Genomic DNA, 19,227 nt, shown 5'->3' with positions numbered 1-19,227 from the left:
AACTCATCAAGTTAAATTTTTAGGTGAAAGTGTCTGCAATACAAATTTTGAGGACTTGTCTTCAAATTTTGAAGAAATTGTAGAACATGTGGATAATATAGCAGTAATGCCAAGCATTCAAAATAATTCATTAAGTTCAGGATTAGTTCAAAGCCAAAATCTTGTCGAAGATCAAAATGCAATAGATAATGTCTTAGAGGCTAGTGACCATGATTCTGAAATGGCTGAACCAAACTTAGAGCAGGAGCAAGTACAAGAAATTCCAACTGAACCTCAAACTGGACCACAACTTGAGCCTCAGCCTGAACCTTAACTTCAACCTGAGCCACAACAAAATCAAGTAGTGGTACCTAGAAGATCACAGAGAATAAGGAAACCAAGGTTTGGAGGCGAGGATGATATTTATGAAGTTTATTTAAATGAAGTCGAGTCTGTATTAACTGATGACAATGATCCCACTAGTTTTAGACAAGCAACTGACTGTAAAGATTCTGATGCTTGGACTCAAGCTATGATTGCAGAACTTGATTCTATGTATTAGAATGGAGTTTGGGAGCTAGTTAAGCCAAAACAAAATCACAAACCTATTGGCTGCAAGTGGGTTTTTAAAACCAAAAGAGATGCCAGTGGAAACATAGAGAGACATAAATCTAGACTAGTTGCTAAGCGTTTCACACAGAAGGAAGCGATAGATTTTACAGAAACTTTCTCACCTGTTTCAACTAAAGATTCATTTAGAATCATAATGGCTCTAGTAGCTCATTATGACATGGTATTACATCAAATGGATGTAAAAACAGCCTTCCTGAATAGGGAGCTAGAGGAAGAAATCTTCATGGTACAACCTGATGGTTTTATTGAGGCAGGGAAAGAAAATATGGTCTGTAGACTTAAGAAATCCATTTATGGACTCAAACAAGCTAGCAGGCAGTGGTATAAGAAATTTGACTCAGTTGTTTCATCTTTTCGATTTTCTTAAAATCTAGTTGATGAGTGTGTTTATCCTAAAGTTGTTGGAAATAATTTTATCTTTCTTATCCTGTATGTGGATGATATTCTTCTTGCTAGCAGTAATGTAAAATTGCTGAAAGATACTAAAGCTTTCTTGTCAAGTAATTTTGACATGAAGGATCTAGGAGAAGCATCATATGTACTAGGAATTGAGATTAAGAGAGATAGGAAGCAAGGATTGTTGGGATTATCTCAACAAAATTATATTTCAAAAATTCTGAAAAGAATTGGAATGGAAACCTGTGCTAATGGTGAAGTTCCAATGTCTAAGGGAGATAAACTAACTAAAAATCAATGTCCTAAAACTGATATTGAGAAAACTGAGATGGAGTCAATACCATATGTTAGGCTAGTAGGGAGTTTGATGTATGCACAAGTTTGTACAAGACCAGACTTGTCTTTTGCAGTAGGTATGCTATCTAGATTTCAGTAAAATCCTGGACATGAGCATTGGACAGCTGGTAAGAAGGTTCTAAGGTACCTGCAAAGGACCAAGGACCATATGCTTGTGTATAAACGTGTGAAAAAGCTTGAATTAGTTGGCTTTACTGATTCTGATTTTGCTTGGAATTATCCCACATCTATGAAGTCAACTTGTGGCTATGTTTATATGCTAGCAGGTGGTGCAGTAGTTTGGAAAACAATGAAACAATCATTGATAGCTACTTCCACTATGCAGGCAAAGTTGATAGCTATATATGAAGGAGTGTGTGAGGGATTGTGGATCAGAAATTTATTTTGGAGACTAAAGTGTTGAGTGATCTCGTTACTGGAAGTTTGAAGGTGTTTTGTGATAATGAGGCTGCTGTGTTCTTCAGTAAGAATAGTAAGAGGTCAAATAACTCTAAGCATATAGATTTAAAATTTTATAGTATCAGAAAGAGAGTTAAAGATGGTGAAGTTGAGATTTCTGGAGTCAAGACAAGTGATCAACTAGCAGATCCATTTACTAAAGCATTGTCAGTAGTAGCTTTTAAGGAGCATTCCAGGAACATGAGAATTCTGTCGAGTTTTGAAGATGCTTAAGTTCAGTGGGAGCAATATGTTTTGGAGAAAATTGTTTTCAGTTTAGTTTTATTTGGTTTCAGTTCTTATTTTCTGTTTTTAGTTGTGTAACAGAAATCTTTGTACTTCATGCTTTGGTTTAATAAAATGAGGTATTTTCAGTTCGAGTTATGACAGCTTTATTTTCTTCAGTTAAATTTTTAGTTGTTGTTCTTTTATCAGTTCATCAGTTGGATTGTAATATATGCATATATTCAGTAAGAAGCAAACATTGATCCACTGTGTGTAAAGAAATTGTGTTTGCATGTTGTTTTTGATATTCAAAATACTTAGGTTGGACTGTTATCAAATAACAACTGCAATTTGATATATAATGTTATTTGATTGCATCACATTAAGTTAAATTCATGTGAAGTGCAGAAACTGTTGCTTTGTGGTTTGGAACGAGTATGCTCATTTGAACATGCCTATTTCTTGATTCTGCAATGGTTATGCATTTTGACATAATTGAATGGATTTAAGGTACGCCTACATCTCAGTGCACACTTCAGCTATTTCTGAAAATTTTCTTGATTCAGTTTGTATAGACAATGATGGTCCAAGTGGGAGAATGTTAGAATAAAAGTGGACCTATCATTATCTATATTCAGTTTACAAATTGGATTGGAATTTTGTTCATAAATAGGAGTTGTATGTTAAGTACAAAACCTAGAAACCTATTGAGTTAATTATATAAGCTCATAGGTTAAGAATCCATTAGTTGGGTTACATTGTAATTCGACTTAGTGTTGCATTAGGTTTTCTAGTTGTTGGTGACTTGGTTTCTAAGAAACACTTTTATGGGAGAATTCTTAGGACCATAACCAATATATATAGGAAGTGTTGGTCCCTGCTCTCTCTGTTACAAAGCATTAAGTCCTGCCCCATAGATAGGAGCTTGTTTTCTAAGTTGAGGAGTGTTGACACCCAAATTTCCAGCTAACAAGCCCAATTAATGCTTTAAGTCCAATTCATATTTCGAGGCAAATTACACTCGCAAACATCACGCCACGCACGTGGACCCAAGCCACATTCACGCACTTGGGGCTTACAAGAATGGGTGTGGTGTGGAAGGTAACGGAATTGCATGAGGCCCGTTATTAGTTTTAGGCTCGTTGATAATTTTGGACTTGGGACCAAAATTCATGCCCAACGGCCTAACTCTTAATATGGGTAAGTGAAGAAGAGAGAGAGCCCAAATCCTTTAGAAACAAATAAAATAGTAAATGCTAAACATAGGATTCTTGATCCTAGCCGCATAACATAATCCCATAATCCCAGCAGCACATAATCCCAGCAACACAGCAGAAATCTTGGGATTGCAATCCTAGCAGCAAATCCTGCCTAAATTATGGCAGAAAATCTGCCCAAAATCTCATAGCCCTAGACACAACTTGACAAACCAAAACATTGCAAAATCCAGTACATGCATTTAACCCAAGCCAACTCTTTACCCAGCAGTAAAGACCTTCCACCGAGATTCCTTTGGCTGCTGGAATTGCATATAAATAGCTAATGCTATTAACCAAAGTGAGCAGGACGGAGTGTGCTAGCAAGCTCCCTAGCACTCTTCTTCTCTCATGCTTCCTCTCTCCCACATCCATCCATAGTTTTCCATCCTTTCAAACTCACCTTCTATCCAAACCCCCTTATCTCACAAACCTCAACCAGTATACAACACTGCTGGAACCTCTTCTTCTCAAACTCATGCTTTTCTAGCTCCCACGCCACACACATCTTACCAAGCCTCTTTTGAAATGATCAATTCACTGCCATGCATATATATAGGAACTGCGGGGAAGAACACAACAGCAACCTTCCTAGGATTTTTAATCCTTCGAAGTTTGTTGGGCCTAGTCTTCGCTAACTCAGACAAAGGGGCAAAGTTTTGGGTCCTTACCCATGAATATCCACTGCCGTACAACTCCGATCAAACTGCCCCCTACATTTTGGCGACTTCACTGGGGACTAGGCTGTGTTTCCACCTTAGCTTCCTTAACAGCAGCATTTTACTCCAGAAATTTTCCATGCTCACTTCAAACCAGTCATGCTTTATCACTGGCAATATGTATCAGATGCAATCAAGAGGAGCTCTCTTGATGAACATGCAAATACTCATTACCACTCAAGCTTGTTGCTTATTGCATTGACTATGAGACTTTAATCCATGAGTTTCTGTTACAGGAATCATGAAAGCTGTCAAAATCAAATTTATTCACTCATTATTCAAGCTTCAATATTGAGTGAACAAATTAAGAGTTCTATTACTCAATCTATAAATGCTATCTCACCTTGAGGCTTCAACAAAACCAAATAAGCCACCACAAATAACCTCATCACCAGTTGATGAATTTCTTCTAGATCTGGTACGGTCTGAACCTTCTGCCTGGAAATTAGGCCATAATTCCAGCAGCTAACCTCTTCCTTGCTGAAATATGTCACGCTGAATCTTGACTACCACTACTGGGAGCAATATATAAACATCCTGCAAGCATCACAACCATCAGTGCCACAAAACTACCTTACCTTTGTTTAGCCATTTTTCAGGCATTTCGAGCCTATTTACCAGATTTTTCATAAACCTTCCCAACAACATGAAAAAAAAAAATATATATATATATATATATATATCAGTCCTTATTTGTGTCAATACCATCAACTCAGTATACTCAAACTCAAAGTTATCCTTTTTCTTTCAAGCATCATGCAAGAATACTTGGGGGCTTTGCTTAATGAATTTCAAAAAACATGCTGTGATTTAACCATGGTTCCCCCCATTTCATAGCAGTGCTCTATGCTTCGAAAAAAAAAATCATGCTCTTATTCCATGGTAGGATGATAATTTTCTTGAAACTATCCATACTTTTGTTGTCACAACATCGCCAGATACAGTCAAGCAAAACAGCAGCAAAAGGTCAAAGTGATGCAAACAAGCTTAGTAAGAAGAGACTTTTTTGTTCTTCACTTTTGAAAAATCCGGATTCAATTTCATGCTTACTTACTCTTTTGTGAACCTCTGATTTACACCAGAAAAGGATATCAGTGAAAGTAAGTTTTGTTTTTCTCCTCAAAAGGCCAAATTTAGCTATTGAACATTAAAGAAATCACATTTTTCCCTCTTCCTCTTGCACTCTGACACTACCTCTTTCCTGAAAATATTTATCTTTTATCTCAAATCATCATGTCCTTACAAGGTTGAACCGTTTACCTGAGGACTAGGCTATGATTCCAGCAGCTAGCTTCCCCCTTGTTGCAACATATATTAAGCTAATCTCTGTTCTTGATATTTACAATCACTGCTGGGAGCAGTTTATTAACGCCCCTGCAAGCATTACAACCATTAAATCTACATGCAAAACAATCTTACTATTGTTTAGCAACTTCTTGAGCATTTCAAGCCTATTTGAACATACCCTTTCACTGAACCTTACCAGGAAGCATAAAAGATAACCTCTTCATTGTTGATGCTTATACTAGGCAATAATGATATTCTAGATATCTTATACCTATATCAATCTATATATCTAGCTAACATAAATGTGAAGCTACAATTCTAGAGAGAAATACTCTTACAAAAGCAACATGCATATGTTTTCTAATCTAAAACCCAAGCACACAGCAGTGGTCATAAGCACAAGCCCCTCACACTTCTCAAGCGATATTCATTGTCGGGGAACACGCAAGCAAAAGTTAAATCTTATACCTTTAATCAGGCTACTGCACTTGGGGGCTGATGAGTTGGTTCATGTTGATTACCTTAACAGCAGCTCATCCATCCTAAACTTTTTAGCCTCATTTTCATGCATCAAGCTAATCCATCTGAAAGCAAAAAATATTCAAATCAGGCAAAATCATTCCCTTTACATACCATAACCAGCACCAAATTACATTGATATCCAAATCTTGACAACACCACAAACAAATCCACTCTGCACAATCAGTCATACCATTTCAATTCATTGCATAGCTCAAGCGTACTGATTTAAACTACAATCAATACATCACGCATAGGCACTCTTATAATCAGGCTTTTACCATTTGCATCACTCAAGAGCACCTTTCCAGATCCATACGCCAAACCAACCAGCAACAAGCAAGTTGAAGAAAAGAAGAACTACTATATTATTGACGGATCTCATGCATATTCGTATTAGGCACACACATTCAAAATTTACAATCTTATTTTGAAAATAAAGTCTTTCAAGCATGCAGAAGAAGTGAAAAGAAACTTCAATCGCAACATTCATTATATTCAAAAAAAGAATTCATGCATGAAGACAGGAGCAACCAAGCACAATGGATTGAGCATCATGCAACTCAAGCAATGTCCCAAGCAATTTAAGTTGTTCGAGGTGCTCAAATGTCCTGACAACTTCAAGAGAAAAAGAAAGTTCATTGCTGGAACAAAGCCAAGACTGTAACGTTGCTTATTCATGATCAAGTTGCTAGTAAATCATGCAAGTCACCACTCACCGCCATGCTAAAAGGAGCTCGAAAAAAAAAAAAAAACCATTATGCCCAAAATAACTCAAATATTCTAAGCCGTTCTAGCGCCAATATTACGGTATTCACTACCTTGCAGGCCTGAAGTTCTGAGATCAACAACTCAACCCATTTTACTGCTGGGAATAAAGATGACGTCCAAATACATCCAAAAAGAAACTGAACTTTTAGCATGCTAAGTCTATCTGACCACAGAAGAAAAACAATTCAATTCAAAGAATTTCAGCAAGCAAGGTATCATTCAAACTCAAAGATCAACAAGCACTTATTCAAGATTCAAGCTTCCATGTGCTACTGATTTCAGACGATCAAGCATACATGCATACTCTCAAAACCAAACACTGAACCATCTTCCCTTCAGTATCCTAATCCACCTCCTTTACTAAATTCTATCCATTATCAAAATCAAGCATCTAGTGTCCTTCCCCTTCATTTTTGTTTAGATGAAGAAAGTAAACACTTCTAACCATTTTTCATTACACGTTGTCTTTATGTCCTCTATGCCAAAACAGCTCACCATCATAATCAACCGAGCATACATACATGTCATTAAAGCTTGTACTAAAGCAATTCCAGCAGAAGTTCATGCAGCTGCTGCATTTCCTACTAAATCCTAATTCAACAATTTCAAGCCATGCCAAGCCGGTGATTAGTCGACAAGTAATTAATCGACATAAGACTATAGTCGGAACATGCTAGCTATATCAAATTAGACCTGAGCTTAAATCTCTATTATATAACTCAAGCATGAATCACGACCTGCAAGCAAACATGACAGCCTTTATGCATGCATATTTGTGGTATTGTATCACTGCCGTGCTACGTGCAAAAGATTGGTTTTGCTCGAAGTAAGGTATACGTGGGGGCTTGGTGAAAGATGATTCATGATGAAAAGCACATGCCTATAGTCTATTGATTCATTGGAAAATGCGAACTAGAATTTAAGGCTTCCAAGCACCCTACTGCTGGATCAGTTATAATCACTTTCTGCCCATTCAAGGCATCATGATTTAAAAAAAAAAAAAAAAAAACGGAAAGAGTCAAAATTCTTATGATGTTTGAATAATCAAAGATTCATCTACACAATGCCAAACTCATGCTCATGCCACTCATACTTCATGCCAAGCTCATACTCATGCCAAGCTCCTTGTCAAGCCAAGCAGATACACGAGCAAGAGAAACACGCCAATACTTAAACAAGCTTATGCTAAGCAAAAGTAATTGTAAGCATACAAACATTAGACATACATACACAAGCCATGCCACGCTCCTCTCTTAAGGTCGTGCATCTACCATGGAACATATGAGGGCCATGCCAAGCAATCAAGCTCATTCTTTTTTAATAGTGATTCCCTATCAAAATGCTTAAGATGGCCACAAGCTCAAGCTACCAAAGCTACTACACGCCAAGCTACATGTCGTTCACACTCCAAGCAAGGAACCAAGCAAAACTAAAACCAACATGGTCAATCCAAGCTAACAGGCGCAATTTACATGATGAACTAAACTATATGATACCAAGCTACATCATGTTCCATTGCAATCACAGCAGTAAAAACTCCACGCATAATGCTAAAAGAAAAGAATCCAAGCTACTCCACCCTCAACCAATCCATAATCACACACCGAGCAAAGGACTAAGCTAAAATTGAAACTATTGAATCCACATAGCCCAGCCAAGCTAATAGAGGCAACTTACATGATGAACCAAATAGACTAACAGCAAGCTCCATCATGTTTAATTGCAATTACAGCAATAAAAAGAAAACTCCACGCATAATACAGAGAAGAAATAGTCCAAGCCACTCATGCCAAATCAATCTATTATCACGCATCAAGTAAAGAACTAAGTAAAAAAAATTAAGGCCATTGAGCCCAAGCTGAGAAGACACAGCCAATAATACCCTGCTGTATCAATCCCGTCGCTGTCATGGCAGTAAAAGAAAAAATCAGGACGTGTTATGAATGGGAGGAAATACTTACAGGTTGGGTACCTTCCAAAACACGTGGTAGCAAATCAATGCTGATAGCAAAAATTGATCACAACAGTAGCAGGTCAGTCACAGCAACGAACCAGTATGGCTAAGGCGACAAGCAATTACAGCAGCAGATTTGATAACGCCAGAACAAAGCACGCGACATGCAACAGATTAATCACGGCAGCAAATCGGCAATATCACTGAGCAACAAGCAATCGCGTTGGCAAGTTGATATTGCGTGAACCAATATAAGGCTACAATAACAGCAGTTACCGAATCAAGAAAAAGGAAGGAGAAGAGAAAGAGAGAAGAAAAAGGACACAGATAATAGAGGATGGAGATTATCGCACCGAGCAAAAGAGGATGCAGTCAGCCAAGCTTACCAAGCATAGAAGGAATCGCAAATCGGCTCTATCAATGGGCCCGACACACTCGATTTTTTCTGTAAAAGAGTAAGGGAGTGGAGATGGAGTCTCTCAAGCCAAAGAAATTTGAAAGGAGAAGAGTCTTCTTTCCTTAGGTCGAGGGTCTGACTCTTGAGAAGAAAGACGTCTTGTGGAACAAAAAGATGAGAAAAGCATAATCAGTTTCACGGGCCAAGACCACGTTCCTAAAAGAAAGGTGAGTGGAGGCTGGACTCTTTCCTTCTGGGAGTCCGATGATGAGAAGCATTTATTTTTCAAGCTGAATAAGTCATAGCTCGTATTCGGAGGATTTGCAACCCAACATATCTTTCAAGCCAATATATCCTGCAATGAGTCTTCGGATTTGATTATGTAGCCCGTAACATGCTTGCACGACCTACATAATCAAGGGGGCTAATGTTGACACCCAAATTTCAAGCTAACAAGCCCAATTAATGCTTTAAGCCCAATTCATATTTCGAGGCAAATTACACTCGCAAACATCACGCCACGCACGTGGACCCAAGCTACATTCACGCACTTGGGGCTTACAAGAATAGGTGTGGTGTGGAAGGTAACGGAATTGCATGAGGCCCGTTATTAGTTTTAGGCTCGTTGATAATTTTGGACTTGGGACCAAAATTCATGCCCAACGGCCTAACTCTTAATATGGGTAAGTGAAGAAGAGAGAGAGCCCAAATCCTTTAGAAACAAATAAAATAGTAAATGCTAAACATAGGATTCTTGATCCTAGCCGCATAACATAATCCCATAATCTCAGCAGCACATAATCCCAGCAACACAGCAGAAATCTTGGGATTGCAATCCTAGCAGCAAATCCTGCCTAAATTATGGCAGAAAATCTGCCCAAAATCTCATAGCCCTAGACACAACTTGACAAACCAAAACATTGCAAAATCCAGTACATGCATTTAACCCAAGCCAACTCTTTACCCAGCAGTAAAGACCTTCCACCGAGATTCCTTTGGCTGCTGGAATTGCATATAAATAACTAATGCTATTAACCAAAGTGAGCAGGACGGAGTGTGCTAGCAAGCTCCCTAGCACTCTTCTTCTCTCATGCTTTCTCTCTCCCACATCCATCCATAGTTTTCCATCCTTTCAAACTCACCTTCTATCCAAACCCCCTTATCTCACAAACCTCAACTAGTATACAACACTGCTGGAACCTCTTCTTCTCAAACTCATGCTTTTCTAGCTCCCACGCCACACGCATCTTGCCAAGCCTCTTTTGAAATGATCAATTCACTGCCATGCATATATATAGGAACTGCGGGGAAGAACACAACAGCAACCTTCCTAGGATTTTTAATCCTTCGAAGTTTGTTGGGCCTAGTCTTCGCTAACTCAGACAAAGGGGCAAAGTTTTGGGTCCTCACCCATAAATATCCACTGCCGTACAACTCCGATCAAACTGCCCCCTACAAGGAGAAGATCAATACTAGTAGCTGTTATCTCGTCTACTGAAATGGCTCCAAACAATGAAGAAGGTATGTCCAGAAAATCATATTATTTGGTTCATGATGTGTTGATTAATATTAAGTGTGTTTATGCCATTGTGAATTGATCTTGGATTAATTGCTCATTAAGTTTAACAAGCGAGACCGCGGAGCAGGCTAAGTCGATCGGCTCGGTGGCGATTGGTGATGGTCTGATAACCATGTCATCAACGAGGTGAGAGAAAGATAGGAGAAAAAGAGAGGTCTAAGAATGACATCAAGGGTTAGTATAGGAAATTCATCCAAAGTGAGGGTTAAAGGTTGAAAAGTGGTGCCAAGTCAGCTTGTGACGTCACGATTTGAGTAAATTTGAGATTTGGACATAGATGATGAAAATTGAAAGTTTAGGAATGATCGTGATTAAAAAAAAAAATTCATAGACCAAACTTATGTTTGACCCAAAATTGGAAGGAGTATATTGAATTTAATCCTTAAAAATTTGACATTATTTAGAGTTTTATTATTATTGTTATTATTATTATTATCAGAAAGTTTCTATTGGGAGTTGGGAGTTGGGACCTTCTAATATAATCATTAAAGCTCCCTCATTTTTTTATTATTAAATGACCTATGTGTCCTCATATAAAATGAGTGTTATAGACAATAAATTATTGAGAAAAAAAATTATTTATCTCTCTCATGAGTTTAATAATAATAGAAACACAATATTCTTATTATTTATTTTGAATTTCAAATCTCATTTCCCACTTTTCATTTTCTCGTTCATGAAAGATTTAAAAAAAAATTAAATGAAAATGCATTCAAAATTACTTGGTAAATTATACAAGAAGATAAAAAACTATGATGCAAGAGACAAATAGATTAGACAAATTAAGGTCTTTCTTATCAATGTAACAGGATGAAGAAAAGATGGATAAAATTGACTTAATGCGTGGTTAAAAGCATATATATATGGCGAAGGATTGATTCGACATTACATCTTTAACTAAATTTTCATCTATAATCAAAACCTAATTTAAAAATAGTCCATATAGTACATTTCGTTTTAACAACAAATAAGTCCAAGATGATAGTGCCACAAGGGAAAAAAGAGAGTTTAGGAACTACGTTCAGTAGACTAAACCACCTTCTTCATTTCATATTTATGTACCTTCCTATCCTCAAACGTATTTATCGTATTATTGGTATTTCATATTCTACAGGTCTTTGCATGCGACTTGTGTACTTGCAATTCGTAAAGTACTTTTGAAGACTTGTGGTTGGTTTATTAATGGATTTTGCAAGATTCTCATCTGTATTTCAAGTTTTCAACAAGCTTACCAACATTTAGGTAGGCAGGGTTTTCCTTTAACCCACATAATTTAGGTAGGGGCTTTATATATGTATACAAAGCTAGCTTTCCCTTAGGTATCTTGCACATGAAAATGGAACCCCCACCCCCACCGATCATCACTGATGATGTAGCCCATCAATTCTTCCCCTTCTTCAAAGTTTACAAAGATGGTCGTGTAGAGAGGTTCATGCCTTCTGAGAAACACCCTCCCTGTGATGACCCGAACTCCAGTGTCCGGTCCAAAGATGTCGTCATCTCCTCCGAACCGGTTGTCTCGGCCAGGGTTTTCATGCCCCGAATACCCAACAACCCGGAAAAGAAGCTCCCTCTCGTGGTTTACATTCACGGCGGCGGGTTCTCAATAGCCTCCGCTTTCCACTCGGGTTACCACAAATACGTGTCCTCCCTTGTCGTCGAAGCCAACGTCATCGCCGTCTCCGTCGACTACCGGCTTGCCCCGGAGCACCCAATACCCGCATGCTACGACGACTCGTGGGCGGTGCTCAAATGGGTGGCTTCCCATGCAAATAGGGATGGCCCTGATCCATGGCTGAACAGCCATGCAGATTTGGGTAGGGTCTTTTTGGCGGGTGACAGTGCGGGGGCGAATATTTCCCACAACATGATATCTCGGGTCGGATCAACTGGGTTACCCGGAGTGAAGATAGTAGGAGTGGCTTTGGTGCATCCTTACTTTGGTGGTACGGAAGATGATAAAATGTGGCTGTACATGTGTCCGGAGAATGGCGGGTTGGATGATCCGAGGCTGAAACCGGCCGTAGAGGATCTGAGAAAGCTAGAGTGTGAGAGGGTTTTGGTGTTTGTGGCCGGGAAAGACCATTTGAGGGAGAGAGGGACTTGTTATGTTGAGGCTTTGAAGGGAAGTGGGTGGAAAGGGACGGTGGAGATTGTAGAGCATGAGGAGGAGAGGCATGTCTTCCATCTGATGAAGCCTGAATCTGAGAAAGCTGTGGATTTGATGAATAGGTTGGTCTCCTTCATCGATCAAGCAGGGTAGTCAAATTTGTATTGAACATGTTAAAGCAAATTAAGAGACTCATTGGGAAAATGTCAATCAAGTTTGTTTGTTTTGAAGGTATGCATATGTTATGTAACACGGAAGGAAAACAGATTAGAAAACAATAACTAACAAATGTACAGAAAATCTTGTTTCATTTTGTAAGAAGTGTTCATGGGATAATAGAAGCAGGGAAAAATAATTTATGATCGATAATTACGATGAAATTTTTCATTTTGTGTCTAAATTTGTCTCTTTAGACCTCTTCATCCAAATTATGTGACTAAACGAAATTACATAATTCGTCTTCCGTTGATTTTGTAAGTTGAGAATATAATATTTCTCATAACTCGTTCTAAGTTGTAATGCCCTCGAAAACAGTTCATTCTTCTTCATTTTATCAAAGAACACCATATTTTTTTATAATGTATTAGATTTTGAATTTTTCTTGGGATTGTCAAGTAACATATTTCAAAATCAGGTTCAAACTAAACGAGTCTTAACCCTCCAAGAGAGCACAAGTTGGAAACTTGCTGAAGTTTTTTTCTTTTCTTGTTTAATCTTAAAATGAAATTCATTAAAACAGAAGATATTGTTAAAAATAGTTTGAAAAATACAATTTGGAGTCAATATTAGTTACTTATAACACAAATAAGACCCGCATCTCTAAACATATATTTTTAAGAGAGCTACACAACTTGATAAAGTCTCAAGGGCCGCAAAAGTTGAACATTCAGGATGACATTTTTCAAACAATCGTCGAGTTTTCATAGAAGTTCGCTTCTTAATATATAATCAAAATTAGGAACTCAATGTAACTCGAGCTCAACAACTGAGATGGAGGAAAAGTAAAAGAAACCGATTCTAGTAAAATGTATTTGTCTCCGGAACATAACCTTAAGATTAACCTTAAATTAACGATAATTTTAGTCTTTTAGTGATCACATTAGCTTATATTCCAATTCATGAGTCCCATACACAAGCAATAACCATTTGTACTTCTACCTTCGATCGCTACTTTCTCCACTATAAGCCCACCATGCCACTCTTCATCCTTGTTTGAAGAATCGAAATGAATGTTTCATCACAACTTACATTTCATTTGATCCAAAACTCATACAAAGACAGTTGGTTCAATGTAAAGACAATTAGTTCACTCACGAATACACACAGACAATTAGGTAGATCTCCGCACAAGTCCACACCACGCTCCTAGTAAAACCTTCTCAATCAATCACTCACCACCAACACTACTCTCTACCATTTCTCCAATGGCCGCCGCCGCCGATCACTCCGATGTCGAACTCGAGTTTCGCTTCTTCCGCGTCCACAAAGACGGCACTATCCACCGAACCCATCCCCACATTGACAAAGTCCCACCCTCCGACGACCCGACCACCGAGATCCGATCCAAAGACGTCACCATCTCAACCGACCCACCCATCTCCGCCCGCATTTTCCTACCCAACTCCGCCGACCCGAGCCGGAAGCTCCCCCTTCTCCTCTACCTCCACGGCGGCGGCTTCTGCTTCGAGTCGCCCTGCTCCTCCACCTACCACAACTACGTCTCCACCGTCGCCGCTTCCGCCAACGTCATAGCCGTCTCAGTCGAGTACGGCCTCTTCCCGACCCGGCCCATTCCCGCTTGCTACGACGACTCCGGGGCCGCCCTACAAATGGGTCGCGACACATGCGGACAAAACCGGGTCGGAGCCGTGGATAAACGACTACGCCGACTTGACCCGCGTCTTCGTCGGCGGGGATAGCGCTGGAGGGAACATAGCGCACAATTTGGTGTCCCGAGTCGGGTCAATCGGGTTACCAGGAGCGAAAGTGGTTGGGGCAATACTGGTGCATCCCTACTTTGGTGGGACTGATGATGATAAGATGTGGCTGTACATGAATAAGGAGAATGAAGGGTTGCAGGATAGGAGGTTGGTACCGGCCGCACAGGATCTTCGGCATCTTGGGTGTGAGAGGGTGTTGGTGTTTTTGGCGGAGATGGACCATTTGAAGGGTGGCGGGAAGAGGTATGTGGAGGAGCTAAAGAAGAGTGGGTGGAGTGGGAGTGTGGAGGTGAAGGAGACTGTGGGGAAAGACCATTGCTTTCACTTGGCCGAACCCAAGGATCAGCAGACTATGGATTTGGTCAAGAAAATTGCTTCTTTTATTAATCTACACTAGCATAGAGATGGTTTTTATCCAGCATTTTGTTTCTTTTTCTTCCAATGACAGAAAGGTTACATCATCAGTTCAAGAAAAATTGAAATGTGTTCGTTACCACATTGCATGCTCGTAATATATGATCCACGACTCTTGGGAGCTTAAGACGTCTTTATGGGATGCCTGTCTACCAAAAACACAAGTCTTGGCAAAATTATAAGACCTTGTATGGGGACTTACGCCTGAGCCAAATCAAAACAAATATGATACATCAAAATTACCCTCACATATTTTTTTATGAGAAGAGAAAGATTTCATTAAATGTTCTTCAAGACCCGATCGGCACATATATAGCATTCCACGAATTGAGCCCAATATCTGTGACCAAGTACAACAGACTGGAACAAATGCTACTCATTATATCAGTTCGCTCGACTTATTCATCAAGTCTATTAACTAAAAATTTACTGTTTGTAAACCAAATGATAAATGAGCTTTCAAGTGCCAATGCATTCAATTGAAGTACACTTGGAAGCTCTTCAATTCAAAATAAACAAGAAATTGATGTAATAGAAATTCAAAAGGTTAAAAGAACTTAGAATCAATTAACAAAAATAAACAAAAATCTTTGCAGCACTTTGTGATTTGATGACTTCAATCAATTAACAAAAAAAAAACAGCAGCTATATCTTCAACACCAATAGTTTCCAGCATCCAAAATCTTCAAGTAGCAGTTGTTGTAGAAGAGTTCGCACCTTCCAAATTCAGCGTAGCAGTTTCTTCAAAATGAAAATCACGAAAAAATAAAAAACAGTCAAGTTAATATAGTAATAAGTTAATGAAAATATAAAATATGCAAGTAAGGTAATATTTTCATATTATTACCTTTCTGAGTTTCTTCTAGATTACGATACAAGGACATCTCCTCCTTTGTTGGTTCTGAGTAGAAATTAGGTTGCTCAACACTCAACCAATCACTAGTGCAGACTAGTGTCTCAACTATTTGGGGAGTCAGTGAACTCCTAAAGGGATCAACCGTTTTTCTCAAGCTAAAATGTATTCTCACTTGCCACAGCAAGGAGTTGCAAAAATGTCTTTTGCAATGTGGTGACCCGAGAGGGGGTCCCATAGCGCCGCGACCCCAAACCAATGAGGAACCGACATGTCACTAATGACATCCCGATAGCTCATCAACCCGAAACCGCAAGGCCTTTTGAGTTTAGGTTGTTGGTTTACAAAAAAATTTCTTGGACGAATCATTCTAGCAACTGAACAACATATTTTCAAAATGGAATTTAAAGTGGGCTAAAGGATTTGGGCTTACAATAGGAGCTCAATTTGAAAAATAACAAATCACTAAGTAAATACAAGTATGAGAGACGCGCCCCAGGGTTGCGGGTCTCCCGAAATTTTGTAAATAAGCGAGTAGGAAACAATTAAAAAGAAAATAAATAAGTGACTTCAAAATCCGACGAAGGACCAAAACCTTCTTTTGATAAAATTAAAGAAGAATGCACCAAGCCGGGCCATGTGCCTCCTTTGTACGCTCCTCGACCACATGCTCAAGATTTGCACACTGTTGTAGGGGTGAGCTTTCGTCCTCGCATGCCCAGTAGGTGCCGACCCAACCATGCTAGGTTTGAAAAACAATATACTTGAAAATATTTACTACATAATATTGAGTACAATCACAAACATTTGTTCTTTTTTATAAAACATATGCATCATGATTCACACAACTTGGAGCTCCGAGATACTTACCTGCCGGCTAAACTAAAATAAATCTGTGACTGACCCGGTTCGTCATCCTTCGAGAACCGGCCAACTACTATGTAGTCCTTGTGACTACAAGTAGCAAAAGTGTCCATTTCCTGGCCCTGAGTCTCCTATGACTAGTTCACTGTCGATACTCACTCTTCCTCGACAAACATAGGAGCACAGCCCCCTCCGGAGGTTCACGGTTATCGACACCGTGGGATCCCTAGGAATCTACGCATCTAGGTCCCATTCACTTTCAGGTCACAAATACAAACATACGATGGTTACAGTATCTCAACATGCAAGTCTAGTCTCGGTTTTCGTAATAAGCAATTATCAGTTATGGAAACACGGATATCACGAGGTATCGACTAATGAACAACCAAAAATGTACTTGCAAGCAACATATTATTAAACTAGAGCATTCCACATATAGAAAAGCCTCTAACAAGGAAGGGACAGCTCGCCCTACCTGGATATGGAGTGCTCGTCCACATTCGGGTTTGTTCCTGACTTTCGATCATTTGTCCAAATCCATGTGCACACGCTCGAGTTCTTTATAAGGACTAAATTCAGTTTACCCCCTCCAACTTAGGGGTAAACATCAAGTCAGTCCCTAAATTTTTTTTTTAATCAAGATCGTCCCTAAAGTTCTGTTTTTCATCATCTGCGTCCAAATCACAAAATTCTCTCCGATCATGACGTCACTTGCTGAGTTGGCCCCGACATGGGGCCCCACTTTTCAGTTTTTGGGCCTCACTTTAGATGAAATGTCGAAATTACCCTCCTCTGATCCTCTCCTCTCTCCTCCCTCCTCCTCTCGACCTCTCCTACATCCCACAACCCCCTTTGGGGTTACACAAATCCCTTCGCAGCTCCGCTCAACTGCCACCATGAGCGCAACACAACCCTCCTCTCCTACCTCACTTCCCGCTCTCAATCTCTTCACCATCAAAACCAGTCTTTGACTACACACTCTCTCCTCTCCCTCATCTCCCAATCTCCCCAAACCCACTCTCTATACTCTCCAGAGGCATCCCCCCACCACCCAAACCATAAAACCAGATTTCACTTCACCTTCAATTCAGTCAAGGACTCAAGGTACAAACTTCGAAAAACAAACCCGTGCTTAAGAAACCACCTAGAAACTATATTCCACCAACAGAAACACAAAACAAATAAGAATTCTGATACTTAGTGATCTGATTCAGAACCCAGATTCCATAGTTGAGCAAACCTACACAAAAAATAAAAGCCCAGAACCAAAGATTGAAACTTTAGCCAAAATGAAAGAAACCCAGAAGAGAAAGATCAAAGCTTTAGAAATGGGTTACCTTGGAAAATTGATTGAGGGAGTTTTTGAGGCCGGTATCCCGTCGGTGGAAGGCCAAATGGGGTTGCTCGAATCTGAGACCTTCATCTTCATCATCTTCGTCTTTGTCTTCTTGTGCTTTACAACCATGGCTGCCTACACCACCACCCTGGACAACAAAATCCTACTCATCGAACACGGCCTGGCCCATGCCCAGCTCGCCGGAACCCACCTCCTCCACGTCGTCTCCACTGAAGACAAACTCGAACTTGAAGTTTAGGAATGGATTGTATGAGTCGGAATCAGGGCCGCTACCGCGTGCTGAGATGGTTTCGAGGTCGTCGCTGGAGGTCAGAGCGTCGTCGAGCATGGCAGCGGAGAAGGATGAGGGAGGGAAAGGAGGCACGTGGTCCTTAGATGCGATCTTGCGCTTGTGGATGGAGGAGGTAGTAGAGGTGGAGGCCAAGTGGGATGGCGACGCGGACTGTGAGCTCCGTGAATGGGTGGAGACGGCGAAGTGAGAAGAAAAAGAAAAAGAAGAAGAGGAGGAGGAGGAACCGAGGAAGAGAGACGAGGAAAATAATATGGGGTAGAGGAGGGTAATTTCGACATTTCATCTAAAGTGAGGCCCAAAAACTGAAAAGTGGGGCCCCATGTCGGGGCCAACTCAGCAAGTGACGTCATGATCGGAGAGAATTTTGTGATTTGGACGCGGATGATGAAAAACAGAACTTTAGGGACGATCTTGATTAAAAAAAAAATTTAGGGACTGACTTGATGTTTACCCCTAAGTTGGAGGGGGTAAACTGAATTTAGTCCTCTTTATAATAAAATCGAATCAATGAGTAACTTAATGTCGTTATAACTCAACTAACCGAGCAACCAAAGCATTTATTTAATTTTCTTAAAGTCCATCAAATTATCTTTTGGTCAAAACAACGATCTAGAACTTATGCTTGAAGGAATTTCTTTTAGTAGATAAAATCTATTACCCATTCCCAAACAATCCAAATGATGTATCATTTGATCATTTGGGATATGGTGATCAAACTTAACACTTGTGTCCATTAAGCATAGTTCGGCTCAACTCATTTAACCTTTCTTTGTTTAGTATTCTTTCGATAAGAAAAACAAAGGATAATTTACCATTCCCCAATGAGTTTGCTTACTATGTTCATTCCGGGATATGGTAACTAAGAAAACACTTTAATTGTAATTATT

General features: G+C 39.6%; 1 protein-coding gene and 1 pseudogene across 1 annotated transcript; both read left to right on the top strand.

The window, feature by feature from the left end:
• The first annotated feature begins 11,817 nt into the window (after window positions 1–11,817).
• LOC112172791 (2-hydroxyisoflavanone dehydratase) lies at window positions 11,818–12,992 on the top strand. Its single transcript, XM_024310275.2, has one exon. It carries the CDS (start codon window positions 11,841–11,843, stop codon window positions 12,771–12,773), a length of 933 nt encoding a protein of 310 aa, XP_024166043.1. The 5' UTR covers window positions 11,818–11,840; the 3' UTR covers window positions 12,774–12,992.
• Window positions 12,993–13,935: 943 nt separating this feature from the next.
• Window positions 13,936–15,197, top strand: LOC112173980 (annotated as a pseudogene).
• The last annotated feature ends 4,030 nt before the right edge of the window (window positions 15,198–19,227 follow it).

This window comes from Rosa chinensis, chromosome 6 (genome assembly GCF_002994745.2).
Source record: "Rosa chinensis cultivar Old Blush chromosome 6, RchiOBHm-V2, whole genome shotgun sequence".
Classification (NCBI taxonomy): Eukaryota; Viridiplantae; Streptophyta; class Magnoliopsida; order Rosales; family Rosaceae; genus Rosa; species Rosa chinensis.
The sequence above is the reverse complement of the archived record's forward strand: the minus strand, read 5'-3'. Positions and strand labels throughout refer to the sequence as shown.

Coding starts and splice junctions, on each gene's coding strand:
- LOC112172791 (XM_024310275.2), top strand. CDS start 11,841: ATGAAAATGGAACCCCCACCCCCACCGATCATCACTGATGATGTAGCC.